At 42.2% G+C, this 25,564-nt stretch overlaps 1 protein-coding gene across 1 annotated transcript in view; it reads left to right on the plus strand.

Annotated features, from left to right (window-relative positions):
• The window catches only part of ror1 (receptor tyrosine kinase-like orphan receptor 1), a 171,338-nt gene that overhangs the window by 87,402 nt on the left and 58,372 nt on the right, over positions 1 to 25,564 (plus strand). The window contains exons 2-4 of the mRNA XM_089000497.1: positions 17,516 to 17,578; positions 24,579 to 24,869; positions 25,183 to 25,216. Of these exons, the coding sequence (XP_088856623.1) occupies positions 17,516 to 17,578; positions 24,579 to 24,869; positions 25,183 to 25,216 (388 nt within the window). The remainder of the gene's footprint in view (positions 1 to 17,515; positions 17,579 to 24,578; positions 24,870 to 25,182; positions 25,217 to 25,564) is intronic.

Consider the following 25,564-nt stretch of genomic DNA (forward strand, 5'->3'; position numbering starts at 1 on the left):
TTGCCCCTTCGATGGAAACTTAAAAACAGACGCAATCTTGATAAATCACAGTGCATATGTTATTTTAATCTATTTCCATTTCCTCCTCCAAGTATCTGCGAAATAGTCTGTAAATGCCATATCTTGCATATTCCTTGAGACAAATTTATTAACTGATCAGGGATATTTTTCACATTTGAAAGACAGTTAATAAATTGGGTTGTAGTGTTTTTACTGTGCTATGAGGTTTGTACATACTACATTTAAAGGACAACCGGCACCATTTTTTGTTTTTGTTTCCCACTGACATCAGAAAAACGTTTTATAGCATCTAAAAACCCAAATCAGGCAGGCTGATATTTTTAGTTAAATTAAAAACACCAATAAAAATGACTTTAAAATGAATCCGGAAATGGTCAGTTTCAGAAGGTCCCACCCCTCTGTTCGTGACGTCACGCCAAGACGTCTTGCCTTGCTCGAGAAACAAAACAATGGCTTCAGATTCGGAGATGTTTTCTTGTTCTTGTTCTTCTGAAGAGGAAAGCATAAATGTTTGCAATTGATTCTAGGAGTCCTCCCATATCAATTCGAGCCGTCAATGACAGCAATGTAGCACCCAGAAAAAGCAGAAGATTGAGCCCAAGCTCCGTTGGAAATGGGCTGATTTGTCAGCTGGGAATTTGTGTCAGCGAATATCAAATAGTAGTCTTGGTGCAACACACAACGATTCACCATCGCTTTATTTATGTGTTTTCCTTCTAATTTCGCCATCAACACAGATCAACACGAAGTTTTCAGACCAAACAAAGTACCCAAAATGCATTGTATGTCGCTTTCTCGGTCAGGGGCGGTCCAAACGTGTCGTCACATGGGGATCGTCATCAACTCGAAAACAAGACTTCATATATTCAGCGCAAGTCTTAAAACGTAAACTATAGCTATATGCTGTGGAATCTTTGTAAAATACGCTCAGTCGAAGTCATTTGAAGTGATTTTATAAATTATGGACATAACTTGTTCGGAGTATTTCCGGCCCAAACACTCCCTCCAAATGCTCCTGGCCCGGCCCCTCTGTCAAATTTTAGAACCCAATGCGGCCCGCGAGTCAAAAAGTTTGCCCACCCCTGGTCTAAATGGTGAAATTATGTCACAAATTTCCAACAGGCCTCAAACTTTGTAACATGGTAAGGATAGATTATTCTTTTGATAACCTTACGAGATATATCTTTTTATCAATTCAACTCTTCACCAGTCATTTCGGAGGATTTTATAAATGCTGCCACAGTTCGTGGAAAGCCCTTTTCCATTACAGCACGACTCAATATCCATAAAGGCACGACATGTCATTGGTTGGTTTTGGTTCATCAAACACCTGAACCATAGAGCCAATAGAACTTAGTACATGCCGGAGTATAGGTTAAGGTTTAATTTAGTCTGTGCTTACAACAGACTTTTTAGGCTGATAACACATAGGCTTAGTCATGCTAATGAGGTGAAACCAGAGCCAGGGATAGAACTATAGAGGTAAACAGTTTGGATTCAGGGAGTGGTCCATTGCTCCCGCAAGAATCTATCAATGCAGAGGTCCGGCACTGGGATCTATCAGAGTAGAGGACTGGTACTGCCACCTCTGCCCATTAGGGATATAGGGCCAGGATTACCAGCACAATTTTAGTTCGCTGACGAAGCTCTTCGGATGAGGAGCGAAACGTCCTACACCTTCAAAGAAGTACAGATGACGGCTGAAGAAACCTTTTCCTCCATGTCTGAGTAAAATACTGTACAGTGTTTATGTTGTTTGCTTATCAGTGCGTGTCGAGTGTACGACTGTTTCTCAGCCTTCACAGCTAATAGATGGCCGCTTGTTAGTGCTGTCTGTTTTTGGGGATTTTGAACACAGCAGTTACTGCCAAGAATGATCAGAAACAACAGGCTGACTCTTTGTTTTTGCTACAATTTAAGTCTGCATGATTGCTCAATTTATCAGGCTAACGATAGACCGAATTTTGAATCTTTGATGCCCAGCAATATTTTCCACAAAATGTTTACAATGCATAATTCCTTGCTCAGAATTCCATATAAAAAAGTTGCGGCTTTGTTTGACCGGAATGTGATTTGACTTTTTTTCCTTCTATTTCTTCTTCTTTTGCGGCCAATACAACATATGCCAGACAGCCTCTGAGATCCACAGTTCACTTGCTTTGATTGTTTGAGGACAAAATGCTTTCCTGGCCACGACCAGAGCTATTCCTGTAGCATGATTGAAGTCTGCTAAGTGGGATGGTCACAACCGAGGCAAATCACAGTCGCCTGATGAAAACCTCGAGGTCAGAGCTGTGATGGATGGAACTTATTTTTGAGAATATTTTCACAATTTTTCATAGTTTAATTTTAGGCTGTATAGCTTGTAAGTAACAGCGACCACAAGTGGTAGTTAAAGGACTTTGTTGCACATTTCTGTTTGAAGGATGTGACTGGAATGGCAGGGAATGCAATCAAGGGTCTCCACAGAAATTCACAAGCTAGAAAGTATTCAACTCCCCACCTACACCTCCTTGTTTGACACCTATTGTGTCAAAAACTCCCAAGATAGTGATGAAGAAAATGTGAAAAGGATGGGTATGGACCAACCACAAGAGAAGCACATGCTATAATTAATGAGTTTACAGCACTAATAACCCAGACAGCAGCATTAACAACCCTCGGTGACTCAGATTGTCTGTAGTTTTTCCTCACATGATTTGTTTTGACTGGGTTGCCTGGAAATGCAAATATAAGCAGACTCACAGCCAGGGCTGGAACAAGGTTGCACCCAAGAACAATAACTGTATCTTGATGAGAAATCTGTATCCCCGATGAGAATGGAATAAATTGCTTGCCTTCTGCTCCAAAGCTTGTTTTTTATTTTGGCAGAGGTGGTGGGATAGGGGTCTTCTTATTCATTTGCCAGTTTGACAGGACATTGGCCGCATACTTGCGGAGCTGAAGTAATCTGGTGACCATCTATTAAAAGCATTCAGCTCTTCTTCATTTCTTTCTCGGGCCCCATGGGAACCTTGCAATAACTTTCAAGCAATCCGGCTGGATGGAGAATTCTGTTTTTTTTTTTGGTCAAGGTCATTGCACGGACAAACCAATCAAGCCGGCTGGTTCTCTGGTTTTGCTGTCAGGCCAGATGACAACAAAAATGAAATAACTGCTGCCTATAAGAACACAAAAGCAGCAACTGTACCATCCGTGATTTTTTGACCTTTCATTAGGAGCAGAGTGACAGTGAGGGAAGACAGCTGGCCAGAGGAGGAAAATGAGCCCCCATAAAGATCATGAATAGTCTTTTGTATCAGGTCTTCACAAGCCATTTATGTCATTCTATTTTTGATGAGAGTACAACTCAGTTATGATTAAAAAAATAAGCAATTTCGGTGTGGAGAAGAGAGTTCCCCATAGGCTTTTTTTTTGAGGAGTGAGGATCTTGAAGGATCCTTCGATGGAATCCGTACTTGAAAACAAAGAGTATGTTTTCCATGAGGCGTTCTTTTTAATCACTTGCACATGAAGGAAGGAACAACAAAAGTTGGAACAGCAGAGACAAAAAAGAAAAGGGGGGAGGGAAGGGGGGGATGAGAGCAGAAGGCGACTTGGGGCCAAAGACTTTGAAGCCCTTGAAGGCTTTTGATGCAGTGAGGTCATCGTCAAGAACCAAATGGCACCGTGTTTCCTTCACTTCCGAGTTTAATTTATGACCAAACTTGCATCTCAAGTTCTACAAAGAATTCAAAGTACAGTAAATGCAAACAATAAACCCTGATACAACATGACGGTTACATTACAGACCCCCCATTAACTAAAATATATAAAATACTTCTGTTTACATTCAAAGCCATCCATCACCTTGCCCCCCCTATCTGTCTGACCTGCTTCAAATCTCAGTTCCCTCTCGGTCCCTCAGATCCTCATCCTCCCTTCACCTCTATGTGCCTTCGGCCCCTTTCACCACGATGGGGTGTAGAGCTTTCAGCCGCTTTGCTATCAAACTCTGGAATTCACTTCCACCCAACATCCGTAATATTGACTCCCTTCCTACTTTCAAATCCCACCTCAACACCCATCTGTTTTAAATTGCATTCATGGTCGGTCAATCCGTTATTTCATTATTTATCATTTCATTTATGGGTCTATTGTTTTGTGTATTTTTTTTGGATTGTAAAGTGTCCTTGAGTGTTTTGAAAGGCGCTTGGAAATTAGTTTTATGATGATGATGATGATGATGATTATTATTATTAAAATAAAACAATCATGTTTAACTCATTCTCTGCCATTCCCAAATCTATTCGGTTTTGTTTTTTCTTGCGGGGGTGCCGATAAAGGGCTGGTCAGACCTCTGGCAATGTTTTTCCTAAGCACTGGCTAGGGTCTGAACATTCAAAATCGGTGATAATTGTCCAAATTACCAAAGGGCAAAGGCGAACGCGAGCTGGCCGAGGCTCTGGCCCCACAGGCACGGCTGGTTCACCACGCTCTTCGAGGCGTCCCATCTGTGTTCTCTGATGTGTGACAGGACGTTAGTAGTCTTTGCCTGAGAAGTCGTTCGAGGGGGTCGGTGCCGCCACTCTCCTTAGGCGGCTGGCATGCCAACGGGACCCGTCAGCCAGACAGAAGGTGGTCGGTCCGAGTTGGGCGGTAATCTGGACTGGTGCTGTCCAGAATGAGTCCAATTTGTGAGAGCAGCACGGCCGGCGAATGCGGACCCAGTCCAACACAGTAAGTGTGCGTTGCTTCGTCCGGCGCTTCTCGTTGGGCCCTCTGCTGGCTGAGTAAGAGTAGGGCAGGACGTCTGCTTGGTTGGAGCTTTCTCCACCCCCGTTGGCCTGGGGGTGAATTGTGGCACCCGCATTGTCAGAGATAGAAAAGCCGAGTGCACAAAACAAGTCCAAGCCCAAGAGGTTGGCGCCATGACGGGATATTTGGAAGGTGAAGGGGGGGAGAGTCCTCGAGCCATAGCGCACTGTGAAGGTGGCAGTGCCCACCATACCAATCTTAGTTTGGCCATAGCCAAACAAGTCCTCAGCGTTGGCCTCGATCTGGAGATGAGGAAATAGCCGTCGAACTGTGGACACGTTCAACAGTGACCTGGAGGCTGCAGTGTCGAGCAGGAGTGGTAAGCTCACTCCATCCAGTTCCACTGTGCACCACTTGAATGGCTTGGCGCGCGAGCCCACGCAGTGGATGGTGGTTCGCCTCGGCTGGTCTGGTGAGCGGCGTGGCGGGTATGTTGACGTGGGAGCAGAGCTGCACATCCTGGCGAAGTGGTTCCTCCTTCCGCAGTGCTGGCATCTCTGTCCAATGGCTTTGCAAGTTGGCGCGTGTGTGGGGTGCCAGGCAGACCCACAGTTGGCACAAGGTCTGCGTGTGTTGGCCCGTTGACGTCTGGCCACATTTATCTCGGCACCGTCGTATGTAGCGGTGGAGTCGTAGGTGAAGGTGGCGTCTGGGAGTGGAGGGGTTGGAGCAACAATCTGTGCCAACGCGGGAGAGTGTGAAGGTGTGGGTGGGTTCACGAACCGAGCCGTTAATTGTGCTGCGTTCTCCAATTGAAACGCCATTTCCACAGCCTTCGGTAGTGGGAGGTCGTCAGGGGACAATAAGTTTCTCCCGTAGTTTGGGATCAATCGTGTGCTCGGCGAGTTGATCCTTAATCATTTCCTCCTCCAAGCGGCCGAATTTACAGAGGCCCGCTAAACACCGCAAGTCGGCAACGTAGTGGTGTACCGACTTGCCTGTTCGTTGCCGTCGTTGACGGAAGGCAATCCGCCGGACAATCACGCCCTGAGGTGGGGCGAAATGTCGGGCCAATAAAGTGACACAATCCCCGTATGTCTTCGCGGGTCCACGAGAGCGAAAAATGCGCTGCCCCTCACTACCTAAACTGTGTATTAGCATAGCCGTTCGGCATGCTTCGCTTGCCTCGTTTAGTCCGGTCGCCGTCAGATACGTCGTAAACGAGTCATACCAGCGGGACCACGGGACTGGTGGCTCACCGGGGAGCGCGAGAAACGAGGGGAGGGGAGCTGTGTAGAAGTCCATCTTCTTCGCCAATGTTGTGTCCGGAGGAATGAGAGAGGAGAGTTGCTTTGTCAACGTGTTTATTGTGCCACCATCTTAGTCTACCTGCGGTCGTGACGTCACCGCTGCTTTACGACCTGTCGCAACATTCTGTAGCAGTGTGACATATGCTACAATATTGATGCTAAACGTTAACATGGGGCTTCTTAAAATATCACTGACATTCGACTGTTTCATCGATGGTATTGTTTCATTGCAAATTAGAATCGCAAATCCGCCGATGTATTCAACCTGGAGCGTACTCGTCTTTTTTTTTTTTTTTTTTTTAACTGTCGGGCTGATTTAAAGGGCCGTTTACCTGTTTCAACTGACAGCCAGTATCATCCAATCAAACTTGCGCTTTCCGCCAACCTAGGTCAGTGTCATCCAATCAAAATTGTGCTTTCCGCCAACTGCAGCCCCAACAGGAAATGAACGGCAAAAAATCGAGAATATGTATTTAGTTTTATCGGCGAGCCATATGCAATCATCAAAAGAGCCATATATGGCTCGCGAGCCATAGGTTCCCGACCCCTGTTATAACTGAACTAAAATATTTTGAAATAGCAGAATCATTAACCAGTGATGGGTTTACCATCATCTGTTCCAGCCCCTCCAAAAGACCACCAATTATATTTTTAATAAAGTAAAAATGTTTTTTTTTTTGTCAAGTTTAAACAACATTGTACAGATTTAAATAAGATATCGAAGGAATAAAGAAATAAAATGGGTTTCTGAAGTCTACTCAAACCAAACGTTTGAAGTGCAAACTGAACGTTTCATTCGATTGCTGGAAGCTATTGCAAACATGGCTGTTCATGTTTGCTGAGTGCTGACTGAGTAGTGATGTGAAACTTAGCTGCCGATTGTTGTTTTAAGTAAGGAACATACCTGAACGAGTGTCCTTAAATTTCAGCTGACAGGAGCTTCTCTTTGGTGTTGCACAGGAATCATCACAACATAGAAGTGTTTTGCAAGGACCCAATAAGCAGCATGAATTCATATCTCACTGTGACTCGTGTTGGTTGGTGAAAGTAGGATTTCCGTTCACATCAAGTCGCTAGAAATTTGCCAATAGTTTGCAACTTTTTTTTTCTTGTCAGTTTGACTGTCTTCTCTTGTTGACAAGAAGCAAAAAAATTACAGGCACGTGTTTGGCGAACGTTTGTGACCTTAAATAAACGTCCTTAAACTCTGGTTAACCCTGACGAGAACACAACATTCGCAACCTTTGTAAACACTCGTAAATGTTCGCCCCCTTCGTGGCCGATGGATGGAAGATGGAGGCTGTTGTTTGTCGTTGATGTTTGCATTTGTTTTATCTGTGCTTCGTGTGTGCATGTGTGTTTGTGCACGTATGTGCTTGCAATCCTGGATACTGGCCTTCAGCATTGCAGAAGTCAAGAGCTTGTGGCAGACAAGCTATCAGACAACTTATCAGTCATGCAGGAATTTTTGTCATGTGGAACAAGCCTTAACGCGCCAACGTTTGCCGCAAAACATTTGCTCAAGGTCATCTTTGCTTATCAGCTGTTCGGGTTATGGACAAAATTGGCTTTTGTCTGCGCTTATTTTATCATTGTTTCAAAGTTTTCCGCGAGTCGTCAGCCGTGATATTTGAAAAGATTGAATTGAAGCATTTACGTTCAATCTACAAAATATGAGTGATAATTGTTCATAATAACACTTCTAAGCTGCACATGGTGTAAAAACAAGATTTGCTGTCATTTATTTCAAATCATTGTTTGTCAATTTTTCTTGTTGACAAACATTGTGAATAGGAATTTCCATCTAGGTTTTGTTCAATTCCACCGGTCAGCCTTGTTCCCTCTACTCCCATCTGAAAAGACATAATATTGGAGCCACAAAGATATCTGAGCACGCAAGCGTCGGCATCTAATCGCAGCCAAGGATCATCCCAAGCGAAACAAGATCGGGCTCCATCTTGCTATCTCTCTCTCTCTCTCTCTCTCTCTCTCTCTCTCTCTCTCTCTCTCTCTCTCTCTCTCTCTCTCTCTCTCTCTCTCTCTCTCTCTCTCTCCCTCCCCTCTCTCTCTATCTCTCTCTCTTTTTCTCTCTTTTTCTCTCTCTATTTCACTCTATTTCTATCTATTTCTCTCTCTTTCTCTCACTTTTTCTTTCACTTTATCTCTCTCTCTCTCTCTCTCTATCTATCTATCTATCTTTCAGTCGTTATCACATCTTATATCATTCATCTTAGGTAGTCAGAAAAGTCAATAGTGTATGTCCAAAAGAGTATGTGTGTGTTATAAACGGCAAACTTTCAATAACACAATGCTACTATTTCGCCATTCTCCTCAATTGATGACCTTTTCGAAAAAAAAGAAGAAAAAAAACACATTTTACCATACGTCTGTGTGTCTGTGCCTTTTACCATAATAATTATCTCACCTTACCTGGAAACTCTCTCCATACTGTAGGTTTTCCATTGTTTCTTCATGTCATGTCAGTGCATCCTTATGAATCATGCCTGTCCCTTTCCCTTGCTTCGATACTAAGAGGGAACGTTTTTCTCTGCCTTTCATCACAGTCTACCTGCACACAAACTGTTTGGAAGTCCTCCAGTTATTGTCGTTTTCAGTTGTTGTACGTTTCCACCACAGTTGCATGTATCACTTTATCAGAATCAGAATCAGAATACCTTTATTATGGTTGTCACTGGGTGGATGTGCTGAATCATAATTGGAGGTGGTGGACTGTCGATGGCATAGAATCTGAAACTTATGAATAAATACTCTTTTGTATCTGCACCATTCTGTAATTTGAACCTTTACGCTGTTCATGCTGCTATGGTTTATCAGTTCTCAGGTGTCAGAAGTGCAGTTCTTTTCCTTTCAGCAACTCATCTCTCTCATCAATTTACAGTTCACTTTGGCCAGTCACATACCCAGTCGCCTTGAGAAGTGGAGGAATGCTGATGCTTATTTTCTAAACCTGGAATGAGGAGAGGTTTCCCCATGGAGCATTGCTGTGATTGACAGGGAAGCATGCTGGAAAGGATCAGAGTTTACCTCAAAGTGGCTGTTGGCAACCCAAGTTAAGTCTTTCATACAGACACGGTGAAGAAGAAAAAAAACTGAATAAAATGAGATGTTTTTACTGGAATGCATTGGACTTGTTAGTGCAACAATTCAGTCTTGATTAATCACACAATTTTTTTCCAACACTATTGCTTTCCACGCTATTTCTGGAGGGCCTCTATCTCCCTCTTGTCTTGATTTTTCTTTTCTAATTTTCTCTTTGTCGTCAAGTCAGATGTTTTCTGGATTAGTCTTGATTTTTGACTCAGAACTGATGAGGATTCCTGAATGAACTAAGGATATGTCAGCGTTGTTTCCCAAAAGCAGCAGAGCATGGTTTTGTGTTTCAAGGCAGCATTCACTTGGTTCAATTGAGTGATCAAGGAAAAAAATAACATATTCACATTCATTGTAATCATAACATAGGCTGGCAACCAGTTCAGGGTGCATGCCGCTTATTGCTAAAGCGCTCCGTCGACCCTTGTGAGAATGAGCAGATTAGAAAATGAATGGACGGATGCAATCGTAACCATCAGCACTGGAGAGAATATTTTGTAACCCTGTCTATGCATTTTCGTGTAGATAGGATTTGTTCATGCTTTTGAGCAAACACAACCCTAGCCATTGCACTGATGGAAGAAAGAGCAGGCCCATCAAGGATTATATTGCTCATGTTTTCCAAATTTAAGCCACTTCTGTTACTTAAATCAAGCATCCTTAGCTGGTCACGCCTCATTTCATCAATAGCGCCTAACCTTAAAATAACCAGTGATTTAGGGCGGTTTTTGAGCAATTTCCAGTCATTATCTGTCTTCCAAGTAAGGAGAGATTAAGTTTAGCGAGTGATAAAGAACCGACCATCTTGAAGAATAGCCATGGAATGGTGCCCTTCTCGTCTGTAAGTCACATAATGTCAAAATCCTCATCGTTTTTTGGCAGCTAGGAGCATTATCCCGGTGGTCTCTTCTTCCATCTGTTTCAGGGCCCCTCCTTCTATTAGTGTGTCATCCTCAGGGAATCTGGGACGCTTGCTTCATGAGATCATAGGGCAAAAAGGTGTCTCAGGCTGCACCTGAGCTTTCGGACATGTACTTTATACGACCTTTTCCAAAAATGCATACTCAGACAGTTGTCTGTTTCAAACGGGATCCTCGGGTTGCATGTGGCAGTGTGGCAACCAAACACTGTTATGTGTTCACAATCCTCACATGTCGCTCAGAGGAAGTCATGGATTGATACCATTCTAGAATTGTCTGTGTTTGTGCAGAGATTTGTTCCAAATGTGTCTTTGTACCTGTACGATTATTAATCTGCTTTAATAAAATTCCTCACAATTCAAGCTTGGTTGCTGGGGCCAATTGTTGCCTCGCCCCAGCAGGGCTTTTACATTACTCATTGAGTTATCATCTAAGTTTCTCTATCAACTCATATGATGTGATTTGAAGCCTTTAGCAAACCCTCTAACTGTGTTTTTGAACACATTTTCTGTTTCCACCAATGGTGTTTTTTCGGCCCGGTAGTCTAGTGGTTAGCACGTAGACTTCACAATGCAGAGGTCGTCAGTTTAAGAAACGTTCCGGCCTCCCTGTGTGAAGTCTGCATCTTCTCCCCGTGCCCGCGTGGGTTTTCTTCGGGTCCTCTGGTTTCTTCCCACATTCCAAAAACATGCATGGCAGGCTGATTGAACACTCCAAATTGTCCCAAGTTGTGAGTGTGAGCGCGGATGGTTGTTTGTCTTTGTGTGCCCTGCGATTGGATAGAAACCAATTCAGGTTGTCCCCCGCCTAGTGCCCGAAGATCGCTGGGATAGGCTCATGCACCCCCCACGACCTTAATGAGGATTAAGCGACCTGGAAAATGGATGGATGGTGTTTTTTCGTTGTGGTAGGTCACCATGAACTGTCCAAAGCAACAGCAAATCTCTCATCACAAGGCCATTTTAACTAGTCACAAGCCTGAAGACAGACAATTCTGGGAAAGGCCCTAAATCAATTGTAACATCTATATCACATCTAAATGTAAAATCCACAAAGGAGAACAAAAAATAAATAAATAAAAACATTTGTGGTAAGTTGTGCTTAGAAAGCTATCCAAACAATGTATTCTTGTCACGGCATCATGTTAAAGTTAAATTAATGAGTTGTATTGATGTTTGCAAATTCAAATGTCCGCAGTCCAAAAAGAAGCATTTCTTCTGGTTTTGAAGGGGCTTTGTCATGCACCCCAGTTACATTTTCCTCCGCTATGAAACCTACTTCTTTCTCTCATTCATGTCTTTTCACTTATAAGGTTACGTGCCAAACACTCTGTTGGCGAGGCAGCATTTTCTTTGGTCTGTCATGACCACAGGTGGACAGCCAGTCGCTTACCCTGCCTGTTTTCATGCCTCTCTGCACTCCACTTGAGGCTGGAAGCAAATATCGACACACAACACACACATGCGCTTTTTTGGGGGGCTTCAATTTTATCAGAATCTTCTTTATTGCCAAGTGGTGCAGGGGTCCAGTAGGATTTTCCGCACCCTTGTTTGGATTTTTGCAATGAGCTGTTAATCCTTTAGTTGTTTTACGATAGCCCGGGGTTCACTCTATCATGTCTTATTTCCTTTAGCATCCACATGTTTGAAGCACTGTCAAATGTATGAAGGAAAGTGGATAGAAAATGACAATCAGTTTCAGGGAAAAAAAAAATTAACAAATGCAATTTAGCTTCTGTGAGCTTTAGCCTCAATTAAACTTTGTGTTGATCTGGAAATGCAAAAAATTAAAAGCCTCATAATCATCATCACCTGCTGTATCAATATTATCCTACTATCAAAATGAAACAGTTGGCTACGAATACGCAATGGGCCTTCACGATGAACTATTTTTCTTCTCCTGCAGTGCATCTTGGAGAGCAGTGATGTCCAACCTTTTTTGGACCAAACATCTACTTTTCAACCAATCAACCTTCTGCGATCGACATGTAACCACACACATGTGCATGCGCACACACTTAAACATGCATGCCATAATGAGCAACAGCCTTAAGGGCCCTTAAAGTCAATGAGGCATGAGAAGCACCTTTGCAGCTTGTTAACGATCATAGCTCACGTATCCCGTTTAAAATGCTCCTGTTGACTTTACAGATTCCTCTTCTTTGCCTCAACCGACGGATAATTGTACATTAACCGTCATTTTTTTGTCTTGTTGTTTTGATTTTTTTTTTTTTACAACAGCCACTTCCCTAGCATCCCGCCCTGCTAATAGAAATGTGTCGCAGGCGATGGCGCAAATCGTTGACAGAAATGTTGACGTTTAACTCATTTACTGCCATTCACAAATTTACTCGGGAATTTAAAATATGATGTAGAGCGCCATTCCCGAATGTGTTCGAGTTTTTTCTTTTTCATGCTTGTGTGGCGATAAAGCGCTGGCCGTGGGATTTGGCAATGATTTTTCTTTTCCACAAGGGAACAGCATTTCCCTTTTTTCCATGTTAGCGCTTCGTTCCAGCTTCAGCTGTTGTTAAAGCGCTATAAAAACCAATATTTATGTATTGCATTGTATTCTGGACAGCCGCCTTCATTTCAAGCTCATATAACTCTAGACCTATATAATTTAGGAATTACCTTTTTTTCTTTTCCTGATGAAAGAAGAGAGTCTAAGTTGACACTGTAAAACTCAATATTCTGCGGGTCCTGGAATTCAAGTGACAATGACAAAAACCCTGGCACTGGAGTGGACACATGTATGCACATTTCTGGTAGTGAATTAGTTAACAGTTATTCTACACATTTTTACAACATTGGAAACCGTTAACTATGTTTATGTCATGTTTGTCCTCCAACAGAAACCATGTTAACCAGAACATACAGTATATTTCCCTCCCCCATCTTTTTCCATTTTCAAACACTTTTGAAAAAGCTCAAAGGAACAACTCCGGCAGCGCTAATGAGTCGCAGGTTGCCGACCCCCATCTAGATAATCAATAAATAAGGCAATTACCTCCTTAGAATTGACTAAATAATGTGATTAGACTTCAGCTGTAAGATTTTGGTGTCACTGTGATGAAGCAAAAGTAGCCTTTGAACCACGATCAGCACTTCCTCCTGTCCTTTTCCCTCAAATATGCCATCTGGCTTTCCCCGTGACACCATGTGAAAGCTAGTTAACTGTTTCACATTTGCACAGCCAAAATGAGCGCAAACTTCATCCTGTCTCTCTGGTTTGAACATAACTTATGCTAGGTGCACAATTCAATTTTGTAACCGAACCATACGAGATTGACCTGATCCAAAGTGACACGTGCCCACTGAAGGCTTCTGTTTGTAAGACCTTCATTAAGAAATAGTCTGTCTGCAATTGCTTCCCTCCATTACTGCGTAACGTCAGAAAGCTAATCTCAAAATTGCTGCAATTCATCCCAGATATTCTGAAAAAGAAGTAGCAGATGTGACCCAAATTAAGGGAAGTTTAAGGGGGTGGGGGGGGGGAGAAAAGCAGACACATCATTTCATCAACAAAAGTCCAGGAGTGAACATTGTCAATATTGCCACAGGATGCATAGGCTGACATTATTGGATGGCCTTGTAATTAATACATTGCTTTCAATTGGGGAGGAAACACCACCGTGTACCATTTTCAACTCCCCCTTTCCCATCTGCTCATCCATTCTCTCAGTGACCTTTTTGCAGGCTCAGCCAGTTGTGTGAGTGGAGTTAGTCAACTGCAACGTCACCTCTCCTCTGTCCTTTGTCTACCATCCAACCCTCAGGTTCCTTAATCCTATCCAACATGAATACAAAAGGAAAGTTAGACCCACCTTGGGGCTACAGAGTTAAAGTAACATACTGTTCTCTGTGGGCGGAGCCAGTATGGACACTTTAAATTCTTATAGCACCACGACAAGAACCAAAAACTTTTACGTTATTAACTATGGGGTGTCATTCCGTTACTGGAAAAGGATGTCTATTGTAAGAGCAACAATCAACCCCGCAAATCAGACCTGATTGCTAACTCACACAGTTATTTCTCTGATTTCAAATGAATTCACCTCACTCACTTGTTTATTTTTATATCAATTTCAATATACTGTTTCCTTTCAACTTGCAATTGAGAATAACTAATTATTTGTTTGTGTATTTACCTTGAAGATGAATTTTCAGCAGATTATTTCTGCACTCTAGAGTTGACAACACCTTTGTATCTCCCTATTTTGCCTACTGGGCAAGCAAGCCCTTTGGGCGGAAAGTACGATAATTTACCAATGTATCCGCCTTTGAGACATTTTTGTTCAGTGGTGTACCTTTAGATTTTTTTGCTTATAAAACATGTATGTTAATAATCAAGGTCCCTCACACTTTATCGTCTAGAAATTAGCAGTGACGTGCGGTGAGGTTCATGGATGGTGAGGCACTGACGTCATAACAGTCAGATTTACAACCATATGAACTCCACAGAGTAGCTTATTCACCATTTGATTGGCAACAGTTAACATGTTTTGTTTAAAATGTCATGTCTGCATTCTTTATATACTGTACACAAACTGTAGCATAGAAAAAAAGAATTAAAACAACGTTATTATCGTGTTACCTTTACTTATGAATGTCTCTCTGTGTTTATGGAGATCACTGCCAGTGAAGAAAGTCGTCCTTGATCAGTCCTGTTCCGACTGTATGTTTTCAGTCTTTTGTGCTGAGAATGACCGCTCCACTGATGCTGTAGTAGCTGGAACAGTAAGCACGAGCTGGAGCAACTTTGTCGCTTCAGGAATAGTTTCAATGAGATCCTTGGCCAAAACGCTGAGAAGCTGTCCAGGAGATTTACATTCATCCCTCACCGTGTGTGAGCTATACAGTCCGGTGTTGGTCTTCCTTTATTATCTCCTGCTTCGATTGAAGGTCCAGTTTAGAAAATTCTTTCAATTTAGATATGTAATCCACCGTTCACGACAACAAAACGGAAAAATGACTGGATGGTTGCACTTAACTTCCTAACTGTAATTCTATTATTCTGCAGCCGAGGAGTCGCAAGAAGAATCTCTAATCACCAGTGCCCCCTGTCATGAGGCAGGAGAACTGTGTGCCTCACCTATGCACATAGTTTTGATCAAAATAAAATAAAATAAACACTGTTGTACAGTGTTTATAATGTACAGTGACTGTACATTATATACACCAGCTAAAGTGTAGAAATTTAGTTCATATACTAAAAGCTTTTGAACACTTTAATAACGATATGCAAAGGGACAGCAATGCGGTCTCACTGCAGAGCAAGCTAGCACAGTTAGCATAGTGATTGCGCAATCCATGGTGAGGCTCAGCTGGTGCCTCACCGCTCGTCTCTACTTAGTATTTGAACGGTAAATGTGAAAATTCTGCGATTTTGAATAAAAATCCAAAAATGATGAAGTTAAATGGAAAAGAACGTTCAAGTACAAATCACGAAATAAATATAACTGTTTAATTTATTTTGTCATTTGATATTTCCATGATGACAGGTGAGGCTGAGCCTCACCTGCCTCCCCTGACTGCACACTCACTGGAAATTAGTAACGTTGCCAGTGTAATTGTTGTGTGTCAAGAACTTGCTGCCGATATTTGCAAACTATTGTGATGGCCTTCATGAACGCAGCTCATTTCACAAGAATCTCCCCACCCCCCTTAGCATCCTGAGGCAACACTTGTGATACAACACTTTTATCACTCCATTAGCATGTCTTGTCTGATTTGCAGCAGTTTGACTCTCTTGTAACAGCCTCTGTGAACAGAGAAGAATTACCAGTCGGAGGAAGTCAAAATTACTAAATTTGTGTCTGTAACTTTTGATTTAGTGAATCATTTACAGTATGGAGAAAGGCATTTATCTTTTTCTTCAGGGCACACGATTGTATTTATCCATCATATTTACTAGTTTAACCCAAAAAAACTGTTTTTATTATGCTTTTTTTTCATGTGCCCTCTTTAAAGGTCCTTATGTGGCTCATTTTCTGTGTCCCTCATCTTTAATGAAAGGCAGAGACGGCCGCTCTGTCGTCGGATGGTAATAACGCGGCATTAAGGCCAGATGGTTCAGTGATGGCATCTCACATATTGAAACTTTTGCTCAAAGTATCATCAGAGGACAGCCAGGCGCCAAGTCAAATTTTCATTTTCAGTCGTTTCTTTATATTCAAATGCTTCTAAAAAGCTCACAACCCATGATACACAGTATCAGATTTTTGTTGGTTTGAGGATAGTGTTACTGTTATGCGGCGTCACAGCAAGCAGGTGGAAAGATGATAAAAGTTCACTCAGCCAAATTCAGGGAGGGTATTGTGAGTTTTCTTTATTTGAAGTCACGGTGGATATCAGTTTTCGGCTGACCACAGGTAACACTCCTCTCCAGGCTGTCCTTTCTCCCTCTTCTTCCTCCTCGAAGTGACTTCCGCAGTCTGGTTTTAAAGGTGGTTCACCTTAGCTTCTGGCCAATCAGGTCCCAGCGGCCAATGGCCATTCCCAGGTGGTTGCAATCACCTTCTCAGAGACAATTAGTGGTCACCCGACTCTACTGTTTTGGATGGGCAGAAATGTGCATCTTTCTCCCATCCAAAATCCAGAAAACACAACATTATTTAACATTTCTTTTGGCATCATGACAGTCACATTGGGCTGTGACAGAAAATATTATTTTAATTCATCAAGAAAAAAACAATCAAAACTGGAAGAAAAATTGGATTTGTTGTAAGACTTTTACTCATTCGCTGCCGTTCCCGAATTACTTTGGGAATTGGAAAGCTTGACGTTTAGCACCATTTCCAAATTTGTTCCGATTTTGTTTTTGTTTTTGTTGTTAGGGTACCGCTAAATCGCTGGCCAGACCTCAGACAATGTTTTTTGTTCCCTTCCATAAGGGGACAGCATTTTTCTTTTATCCATGTTTGCGCTTTGTTACAGCTTCAGCTGTTGTTAAAGCACTATATAAATCAATATGTATGTATTGCGTTGTATTTTGTGCAGCTATCCTCATTTCAAGCTCAAATATCTTCAGGCGCATGTAACTTAGGAATTAACTCTTTTTTTCTAATGAAAGAAAATAGTCTGATTCTAACGCCGTATTGCCTAGCAGTGAATGAGTGAATAAAGTATAACTTAGTACAAGTCGAACGACCACGATTTTCTTCTGGCATGGAATTAAAAAAAAATCCATGTTACTATCGAGTTCAGAATACCGAACCTGGTCGATAAAACTCAGTGTGTGAATTGGTTGTTTGTGTTGAGGGCATTGCATGCAACAACAAAAATGTAATTTCTATTCAGGGATCATCATCAGTGTATACTGTATTAAAACCTATTTTTTTTAAAGAAATATAAATATCACCTTTTCAAATATAAGCAACAAAATGGTAATAGAAACCTCTAACTGTGCTTGCAGGATCTGACTTCGCCCAAGACCCCAGTGTTGTAGCAGCCCCTTCATGGAACACTTCTACTGATGGTAAACAAAGACACTCTTTACATTCAAGCATCCAGTCTTTATCTATGCATCTCCAGTCAAGCTGTAAATTCAAATCGATTGGCTGTTTACCGACACTGGAATCACTTAACACACGGCATGTGTGTTTTTTTGAAATTGCAGTCAATGAGGTGTTGACAAATGAATGTCAACCAAAGCAGGTCAAACAAAAGGCACTGTTCCAATCCAGGACTGATAACTGATGGAACAAATTACATACTAACCTGCATCCCTAATTTCCAATGACCAACTTTACTGTTTGTTTTGGACCGAAGCTGCAAGTGCAGCCTCAAAAAGGTATGTGTAAAAGGTGCACAGATGTGCATTTTGCTGAACAGCATCAGTTTGGTAAAGGAGCCCCGAAAATGGCACCTTCAAAGAGACGTGTTCACGAAGCACAGTTTAAACTCCAAGAAGCTATCATTTTCATCAAGGGCCATGTGAATCCAGTAACCACAAGAGAATTCAAGATCATCTAATCGGTGGTGTTAGGTGTTTTTGTTTAATGAAACGCCACCATCTATCCATCCGGGCATGGACGACCATGGCGTGGCCACACCCAATGGATTACAAGGAAGAACTCTACTCTTCAGTGAAAAAGTTTCTGTGTTACATGAAATAAAGAGGCTTTCTAAGAAATGTTAATCATTCATTCTGCCCCACTTAGCTTCCATTACCAATTGATAATAAGTAATAATAAAAATAATACATTTCTAAGTGCCTTTCAAAACTCTCAAGGACACTTTACAGTCACAGGATGAGAACTTTTTTCTGTGTGTGGGTGAGCAGCGGCAGCCATTCGCGCCAGCGTTCACTCTACCCGGAAGTAACACGGCAGCAAAGTGATGAAAGGAAGAGGAAAAGAAAGGAGGAAGTAGAAAAACTAAATACAGGTGCTGCTGGAAAGGCAGCCACTCTCGCGGCGCCATCTTGAAGTAAAAAAAATGAAATGAAATCTAAATAATAAGTAATATGACAACACAAAGACACACAGTCATTCATTCTTCAGCACTTGCTGTACCCTCTTTGTGACATGAATCTGTTCTAGATGAAAGAGGAGAGGATCAAAGCATCCTTTTCAGCATCAGGGACGTCATGGTGGAATGTGCACGTCTACTCCTAGCTAAATGTTGAAAGCAAACACCAAGCTCTATTAGCATCCATTGGCCAAAAGAGATTGTCTCCCATCTCCTGTCTCACATAAATCCGCTTCAATTCCAACCCGCGACACTTCCACATACACATCGGCGCTCTGCGCTGACGCGCCTATCTTATTATATTGTAAAGTATGTGAATGTTGGCATGCATCAGATACGACAATTAGGACACCACGCTAGATTTCATCATAAATTAAGGAAATTGAGGATCAACAGTAGCCAAAATGGAACTGTATAGTGCCACTTAGCAGTTTTTTTTTTACGACGATACTAGTGCAGCGTGTTCTACCGGAAACAAATTCCTTGTGTGTTCTACATACTTGGCAATAAAGATGATTCTGATTCTAATGATTCTGATTCTGATTCTGATTATGTCTGTGTAAGCTCTCAGTCGTACAGGAGTGGTCCATCGATGAGAAGGTTTCTTCAGCCGTCATCTGTACAGCATGTATCCGTCTTTTGTACAGATGACGGCTGAAGAAACCTTCTCATCGATTCTGATTATGATCAACATTTCCAATGATAAACCATATAACCATAAAAATATGGCGGCCCAGACCTGAGCCCCGGAGCCCAAGTTTGAAAGCCCTATTTGACTCAGCTTTGAGTCAGACAAGACAACCAATTCTCACATTCACACATACCATCTTGGGCGACGGCAGTTGATCAGGGACAGCTGTACCTTGCATTTTAAGATACAACAAACAGATTGCCGACGCATGCAGCATCATCTACATGGATAAATAACTGCTACATTTCAACATCCATTCAACACATTGAAGTACAATCCTCGGACGGTAGCGATACACACAATGGGGCGAGCGAAGTCACAACTTGCACATCCACTCGGTGATTGTCAGGAAGCTCAATAACAATATGGCCTTTTTACTGGCATCTTTGGGCCAACTTCTTCAGCTGGTCATATCTGCAACATTCCAAATACCGTATTTTCCGGTCTATAAGGCACACTGGAGTACAAGGCGCACCCCCAATGAAGGGTGTATTTTCAAACTTTTTCCATATATAGTGTAAAGCGCACCAGAGTATACGGCACACTTTCAATGAATGAAAAAAAGTTTTCCAAATACAATATATACATAGATAAAAGTTTTCTAAATATAAGGCACAACCCATTATAAGGTGCTTCAGTAGAGGCTGGGGTTACGCACTACTCCTTCTCCAGGGGAAAATGGAGTCGTGGCTGCTGACAGTAGTTACAAGACCTGTTGTGGCTCAATATTACTTCACATATAAGGTGCACCTGAATATAAGGCGCAGGGTCATCTTTTGAAAAATAATCAAGGCTCTTGGGTTCGCTTTATACACCGGAAAATACGGTAGATAAGGGGCCATCACTTTCTTATTTACGAATTATGTTTAAAAGTTGGTATATAGTGTGCCTTCACGTAAAAACTTGATGGAAGAGTCATTTTAAATTGATTCTTTTTCAACAGTAAGATCGAAAACATTTAGGGGGTGTTTTTTTAACCAAGTGGTTCAGCATAATCTGATAAATCTGTTCTCAGGGTTGATCTTTGGGACAAGCCGACATCCGCCATATCACCCACGAAGATGCCCCAAATTGGAAGGCCCTCAGCATAATTGAATTTGACATTATTTTGCTTAATCATTTGGTCTTCTTTGTTTAATTCCGCTCTTGCGGAAGCCAAATGAATCCCAACATCCGTCCCAGAACAGATGCTGTATGCAGGGTAAAATTTTGCTCAAAACAGAGGCAAGGTTGTGGTTTGATAAATACCTTTTTTTAATTTGGCACAAAGCCACATGAAATGCTACAGCCTAAAACACAGATTGTGTGCAGGCATGTGGTGGTGAAACTAGTGTATTTGTGTGTCATTTTGAGTTCGGCTTCATAAGCAACATCTGCTCCTTATCTGATGGATGGACGGAGATTGCACCACCTGTTTTGTCTTCAGGGGGGGAATGGTTTAGATTGACCAAAACGGCAGCATGCAGGTAGCATGACTGTATCAGTATGCATCAGTAGCAGGAAGTTATGCTGAAAGAGGCTCATTATTGGCCTCAGCAATACTGGGATGTAATTAGGGTTGTTGATAGTTAACATAGTTTCTCTTTTTTTGACTTCCTTTTCCTTTTTTTCATGCACTTATTTCTTCCTGTCATCTCGCAGTTGGAGACCGTGTCAACTTTAATGAAATTCACCTTTAGCCATCGCTGGCAGCGCTACAGAGCCGAATCCTCGCAGCGTGTTTAGTTAGCTGCGCGGTCACTTGGGTTTCTCGGCTGGCCCCTCACTGAGGGCGACCTGCGAAGTGCTCTCCTCTCGTGATGCTTCACATGTAGGATGCAATGGTTGTGGTCAAGGAAAAATGTGTCGTGCAAAGTATCTCGTTAGAAATATGAATAGCTTGTGTGCATTGTGGTGGCGTAGTGTGGGTTGTCTTGTTTACACACGTGCTGCTGCTTGTCAGTGTGTGATTGCACAAAACCTCTGTGAGAAAATATGGGTTGATGACAGGACACCACGGAGTTGGCCACCTCACAAAGAGTAAAGGGTACCAAAAAACGGTTTGGAATTCACATTGAACCTGATGTTGAATACCGCAACACTCGCCGCAAGACAATTGCCTCCAGAGCGGCTTTGTTACATTGACACTAGTTGGATGTTTTTCTTCTCTTTCTCCTCTCAACTTTGCTTATATCAATTTTTGGTGCACTGAACAGTCCTTTGGTTTCTTAGTGCTTCCTTGTTAGTTCTTTGCCAATGAAGTGCGCTGACTCTTGGCTGCAGACTGATTAGAATCAGAAAACAGAAACAGAAAACCTTTAATCGTCCCACAATGGGGAAATTTGCAACTGATAATTATTCCATCAACTCGACTGATAAGATGAAGAATGAATCAGAATCAGAATACCTGATTCTGATTCATTCTTCATCTTATCAGTCGAGTTGATGGAATAATTATCAGTTGCAAATTATTCCATCAACTCGACTGATAAGATGAAGAATGAAGTGTGTGTGTGTGTGTGTGTGTGTGTGTGTGTGTGTGTGTGTGTGTGTGTGTGTGTGTGTTTGTGCGTGTGTGTTTGTGCGTGTGTGCGTGTGCATGTGCGCGTACACGTGTACATGTGTACGCGTGTACAACATTCCCTTCTGTCTTTTGCCACAAATGTTGACCAATCACGTGCGGTTTTTACCAAAGGGGGGACAAATTTGGCTCCTATAAGCGGCTTCTGTACAGAGCCGGTCCAGTCCTTCATTTCGAAGAGCCGGTTCCTTCGACAAATCACTACTCCAGTGAGAGACAAGGAACGACTGGTGTACTTGACTCATCATGACTCATCATTCCATATTCCTGACAGGTTAATCCTCATTCGTGTCGTGGGGGGTGCGGGAGCCTGTCCCAGTCGTCGTCGGGCACTCGGCAGGAGACACCTAAAATTGGTTGCCAGTCATTCACAGGGCACACAGAGACAAACAACCATCCAGGCTCACATTTACACTGAAGGATAATTTGGAGTGTTCCATCAGTCTGCCATTCATGTTTTTGGAATGTGGGAAGAAACCGTAGCACCCAAAGAAAACCCTCACGGGCCCAGGGAGAACATGCAAAGTCCACCATGTTTAAAAATGTTGGCAGCGAACGTCATAAAGCCAAATAAATGTGTTACTTAAAAGACATTACACCGCAATCACGCTTGAGTTTTTTTCAGCAAAACATGCAAAATATTGCGACCAATCATGACGCTTTGTGACTGTTTCTTCAATGACCCAACAAGCGTTGTTGGCATTATATAAGGTGGCTTACGAAATTGCTCAGTGCAAAAATACCAGACAGCAGAGGAGCTGATACTGCCTTCAGCATTGTGTCCTGCTTCAAACATTGCTTCAAAAAGGTGTGCATTGCAAAACATGCTCACTGTAGCCATTAATCCAGACATAATTTTTGATGTTTCCAATTCACTTTGTGCTTTTTTGCACCTTCAACTGTGCTTCCTGGGGAGCACATGAGACTCTCACCTTATCTTAAAGGTCTATCTTGTAAAAAAAACAATTCAATGATAACTAATGTCCACACTCATGTGTCTGTAATACTGTACAATAAAATAGTACTTTAATCTCAAGTGGATGGTTTTAGATCCATCCATTCATTTTCTGAACCGCTTAATCTTCACTAGCATTGCGGGGGGTGCTGGAACCTATCCCAGCCGTCTTCGGTATGCACCCTGAATTGTTTGCCAGCCAATGACAGGGCATACAGATCATATTTCCATACTGCTACATGACCGTGGACATTTTCTTTGCTTTGAAAAAACAAGCAACCCACAAGTATGGCGGCAAAAACCTGCAATTACGTCATCGCAATCTGTAGGTACGTCTAACGGCATACTATTCCTTGAAAAGTCATTAAATCGTTAATTGTCCATTCAAAATTACTCAGTCACTTTTAAAAACATGTAATATGTTTAACAACAATTATTAAAAACAACAAAAAAGCCTTAGGGTCAACATATGAACCCTGAGCTAAAATGAGTTTGACACCCCTTGTCGATATTGTTTTTAAATATGTAAATGTTTGGTATTACATGAACTTAATTATGTGATTAGATTTCCTCTCTCCACATCCCAAGATTTCTCTCATCCTTCTCCGGAATCATCTTTTTTCCGATCCTCCCGAGCCCACATTGTTATTTCAAGAAGAGCTGGAGTAAATAAATGAGCTCTTGCACTTTTCATCTGGACACAATGTGCAGTTGACAAGTTCTTTGCTTGCTCTCAGAGAGTTTGCCAAAAATAACTTGCTTTAGAATCCGCTATCAGTCTTGCCAGCACCTCACGCCCACACGATGACTGCCAAAAAATCAGTCCATCAGGAGTAACAAGGGTTTCAGTTTCTTGCTCAAGGACTCTGACACTTTTTGGGATGGCTACAGACATAAACACATATACTTAGACGAAAGCACTGACAAAAGCTCAACTGTCATGTGTTTAATTTAACAAGCCCTCCAAACAGATAATCAAAGCAGAGTCTTATGATAAAATGTAAATTCATTTGGGAGTCGGTTGCACAGAATGGATAGCCATGTTTCAACAATGGGGGTGAGAGAGTCAAGGCAATCTATAATTTAAATCACAGTTCATCAATTTCTCATTTCTATTCAAGAACATGTTTAGTTTTGTATTTTTACCCTATCTGACTGTAATTATTGCAACTACATAGCCAATAGCGCCTTAAGTTTAAACTCTGTGTTGTCAGCATGTATTTAGCAAGAAGCTATTTTGTGGTCAAAACATTACCATCATGACCATATACAAGGCGCATTGGATTCTAAGGTGCACTAACATTTTAAGATAAAGGGTGGCTTTTAGGGCATGTTTTTGTGCGGAAAATGCAATATGTTAAAGTTGGAATTCAAATGGCCTTAAAATGTAAAATTGGTTGTTGAAAGAAGAAAAATATGTCTGTTTTGAGCATTCACACAAATAATTCTGGGTTGGACGGACGGACGGACGGACGGATGGATGGATGGATGGATGGATGGATGGATGGATGGATGGATGGATGGATGGATGGGTGGATGGATGGATGGATGGATGGATGGATGGATGGATGGATGGATGGATGGATGGATGGATGGATGGATGGATGGATGGGTGGGCTGTGGTCTGGTCTGGTCTGGATAGATGGTTCAGCGGATGGATGGATGGATGGTTTGGTGGATGGATGATATTATGCTTTTATTGGCTAACCCATTGCCGCGCTCTCTTTACATTTTGTGAAAAGCTGTGCTTAACTCTTTGATGTTCGTCCCTTACGTTGTTTTGCATCTCTGTCTTTCAGGGCTATCTTTTATCCGTCTTGAAGCTCAGATGAACAACATCACAACCTCTCTGGGCCAGACAGCAGAACTGTTTTGTCGCGTGTCGGGCAACCCACCGCCGGCAGTGCGATGGCTAAAGAATGACGCGCCTGTGGTACAGGAGCCACGACGGGTTTCATACCGGTCCACACCATATGGGTCACGTCTTCGCATTCGCAATCTGGATACCACAGACACTGGCTACTTCCAGTGTGTAGCTACCAACACCCAGGGCACAGTGTCCACCACAGGCGTGCTCTTCGTTAAATTTGGTAAGAATGGAGTGAAGATATTTTGTTAGAGGTCGTGCCAGTGGCAGTTGAGCAGTTCAAAACATCTCGCCACACTAAAAAGGGAATCACTTTCTTACGTCACATTGAAAACATTTTATGAGCTGTGTTTAACCATCTTGATATGATTTAACTTTCTTTCTGATTCCGCTTTTCCTGGAGGGGATCTGGCTCTACTTAAACAACATTCGACCTATTCTTGCTTGTAGCTGGCAGCTACACAGAACACAGAAACAAATGTGGTTATGATAATATTTACCCTTGGGGTCAAATATCCCTTTGTCCTCTTTTCCAGATCCGCTGCCTACACCTCTCACCGGACGGCCGACGTAAGTAGCTGAACCTGCATGTCCGTTTTTAATAATAAAAAAAGGAGGGCCACTAAAAGCACCCTGGAGAAAGGTTGAATAATCATTCGCATCATACCATGGCCAAGCCTGCAATCTATCTCTTTGTTTGTTGATTTCTTTTTATTGGTTCTGCTTTCATTGTGGGCACATAAAGAATCAACACCAATGAAACACCTTATGGTTTGAGCATAATGAGAGAGGTTTTTCAATAACCACTATTAGCAGTGAAACAGCAGGCCAGGTGGAAAAAAAACAAAAAGTAGATTCAGCCAGGCAGGTTTTCCTGTTTTCTTTTTTTGCAATTGGAAACAGCGAACCAGTTTTAGC

This window comes from Hippocampus bargibanti, linkage group LG07 (genome assembly GCF_051943395.1).
Source record: "Hippocampus bargibanti isolate YZ-2025 linkage group LG07, ASM5194339v1, whole genome shotgun sequence".
In the NCBI taxonomy this organism is placed as follows: domain Eukaryota; kingdom Metazoa; phylum Chordata; class Actinopteri; order Syngnathiformes; family Syngnathidae; genus Hippocampus; species Hippocampus bargibanti.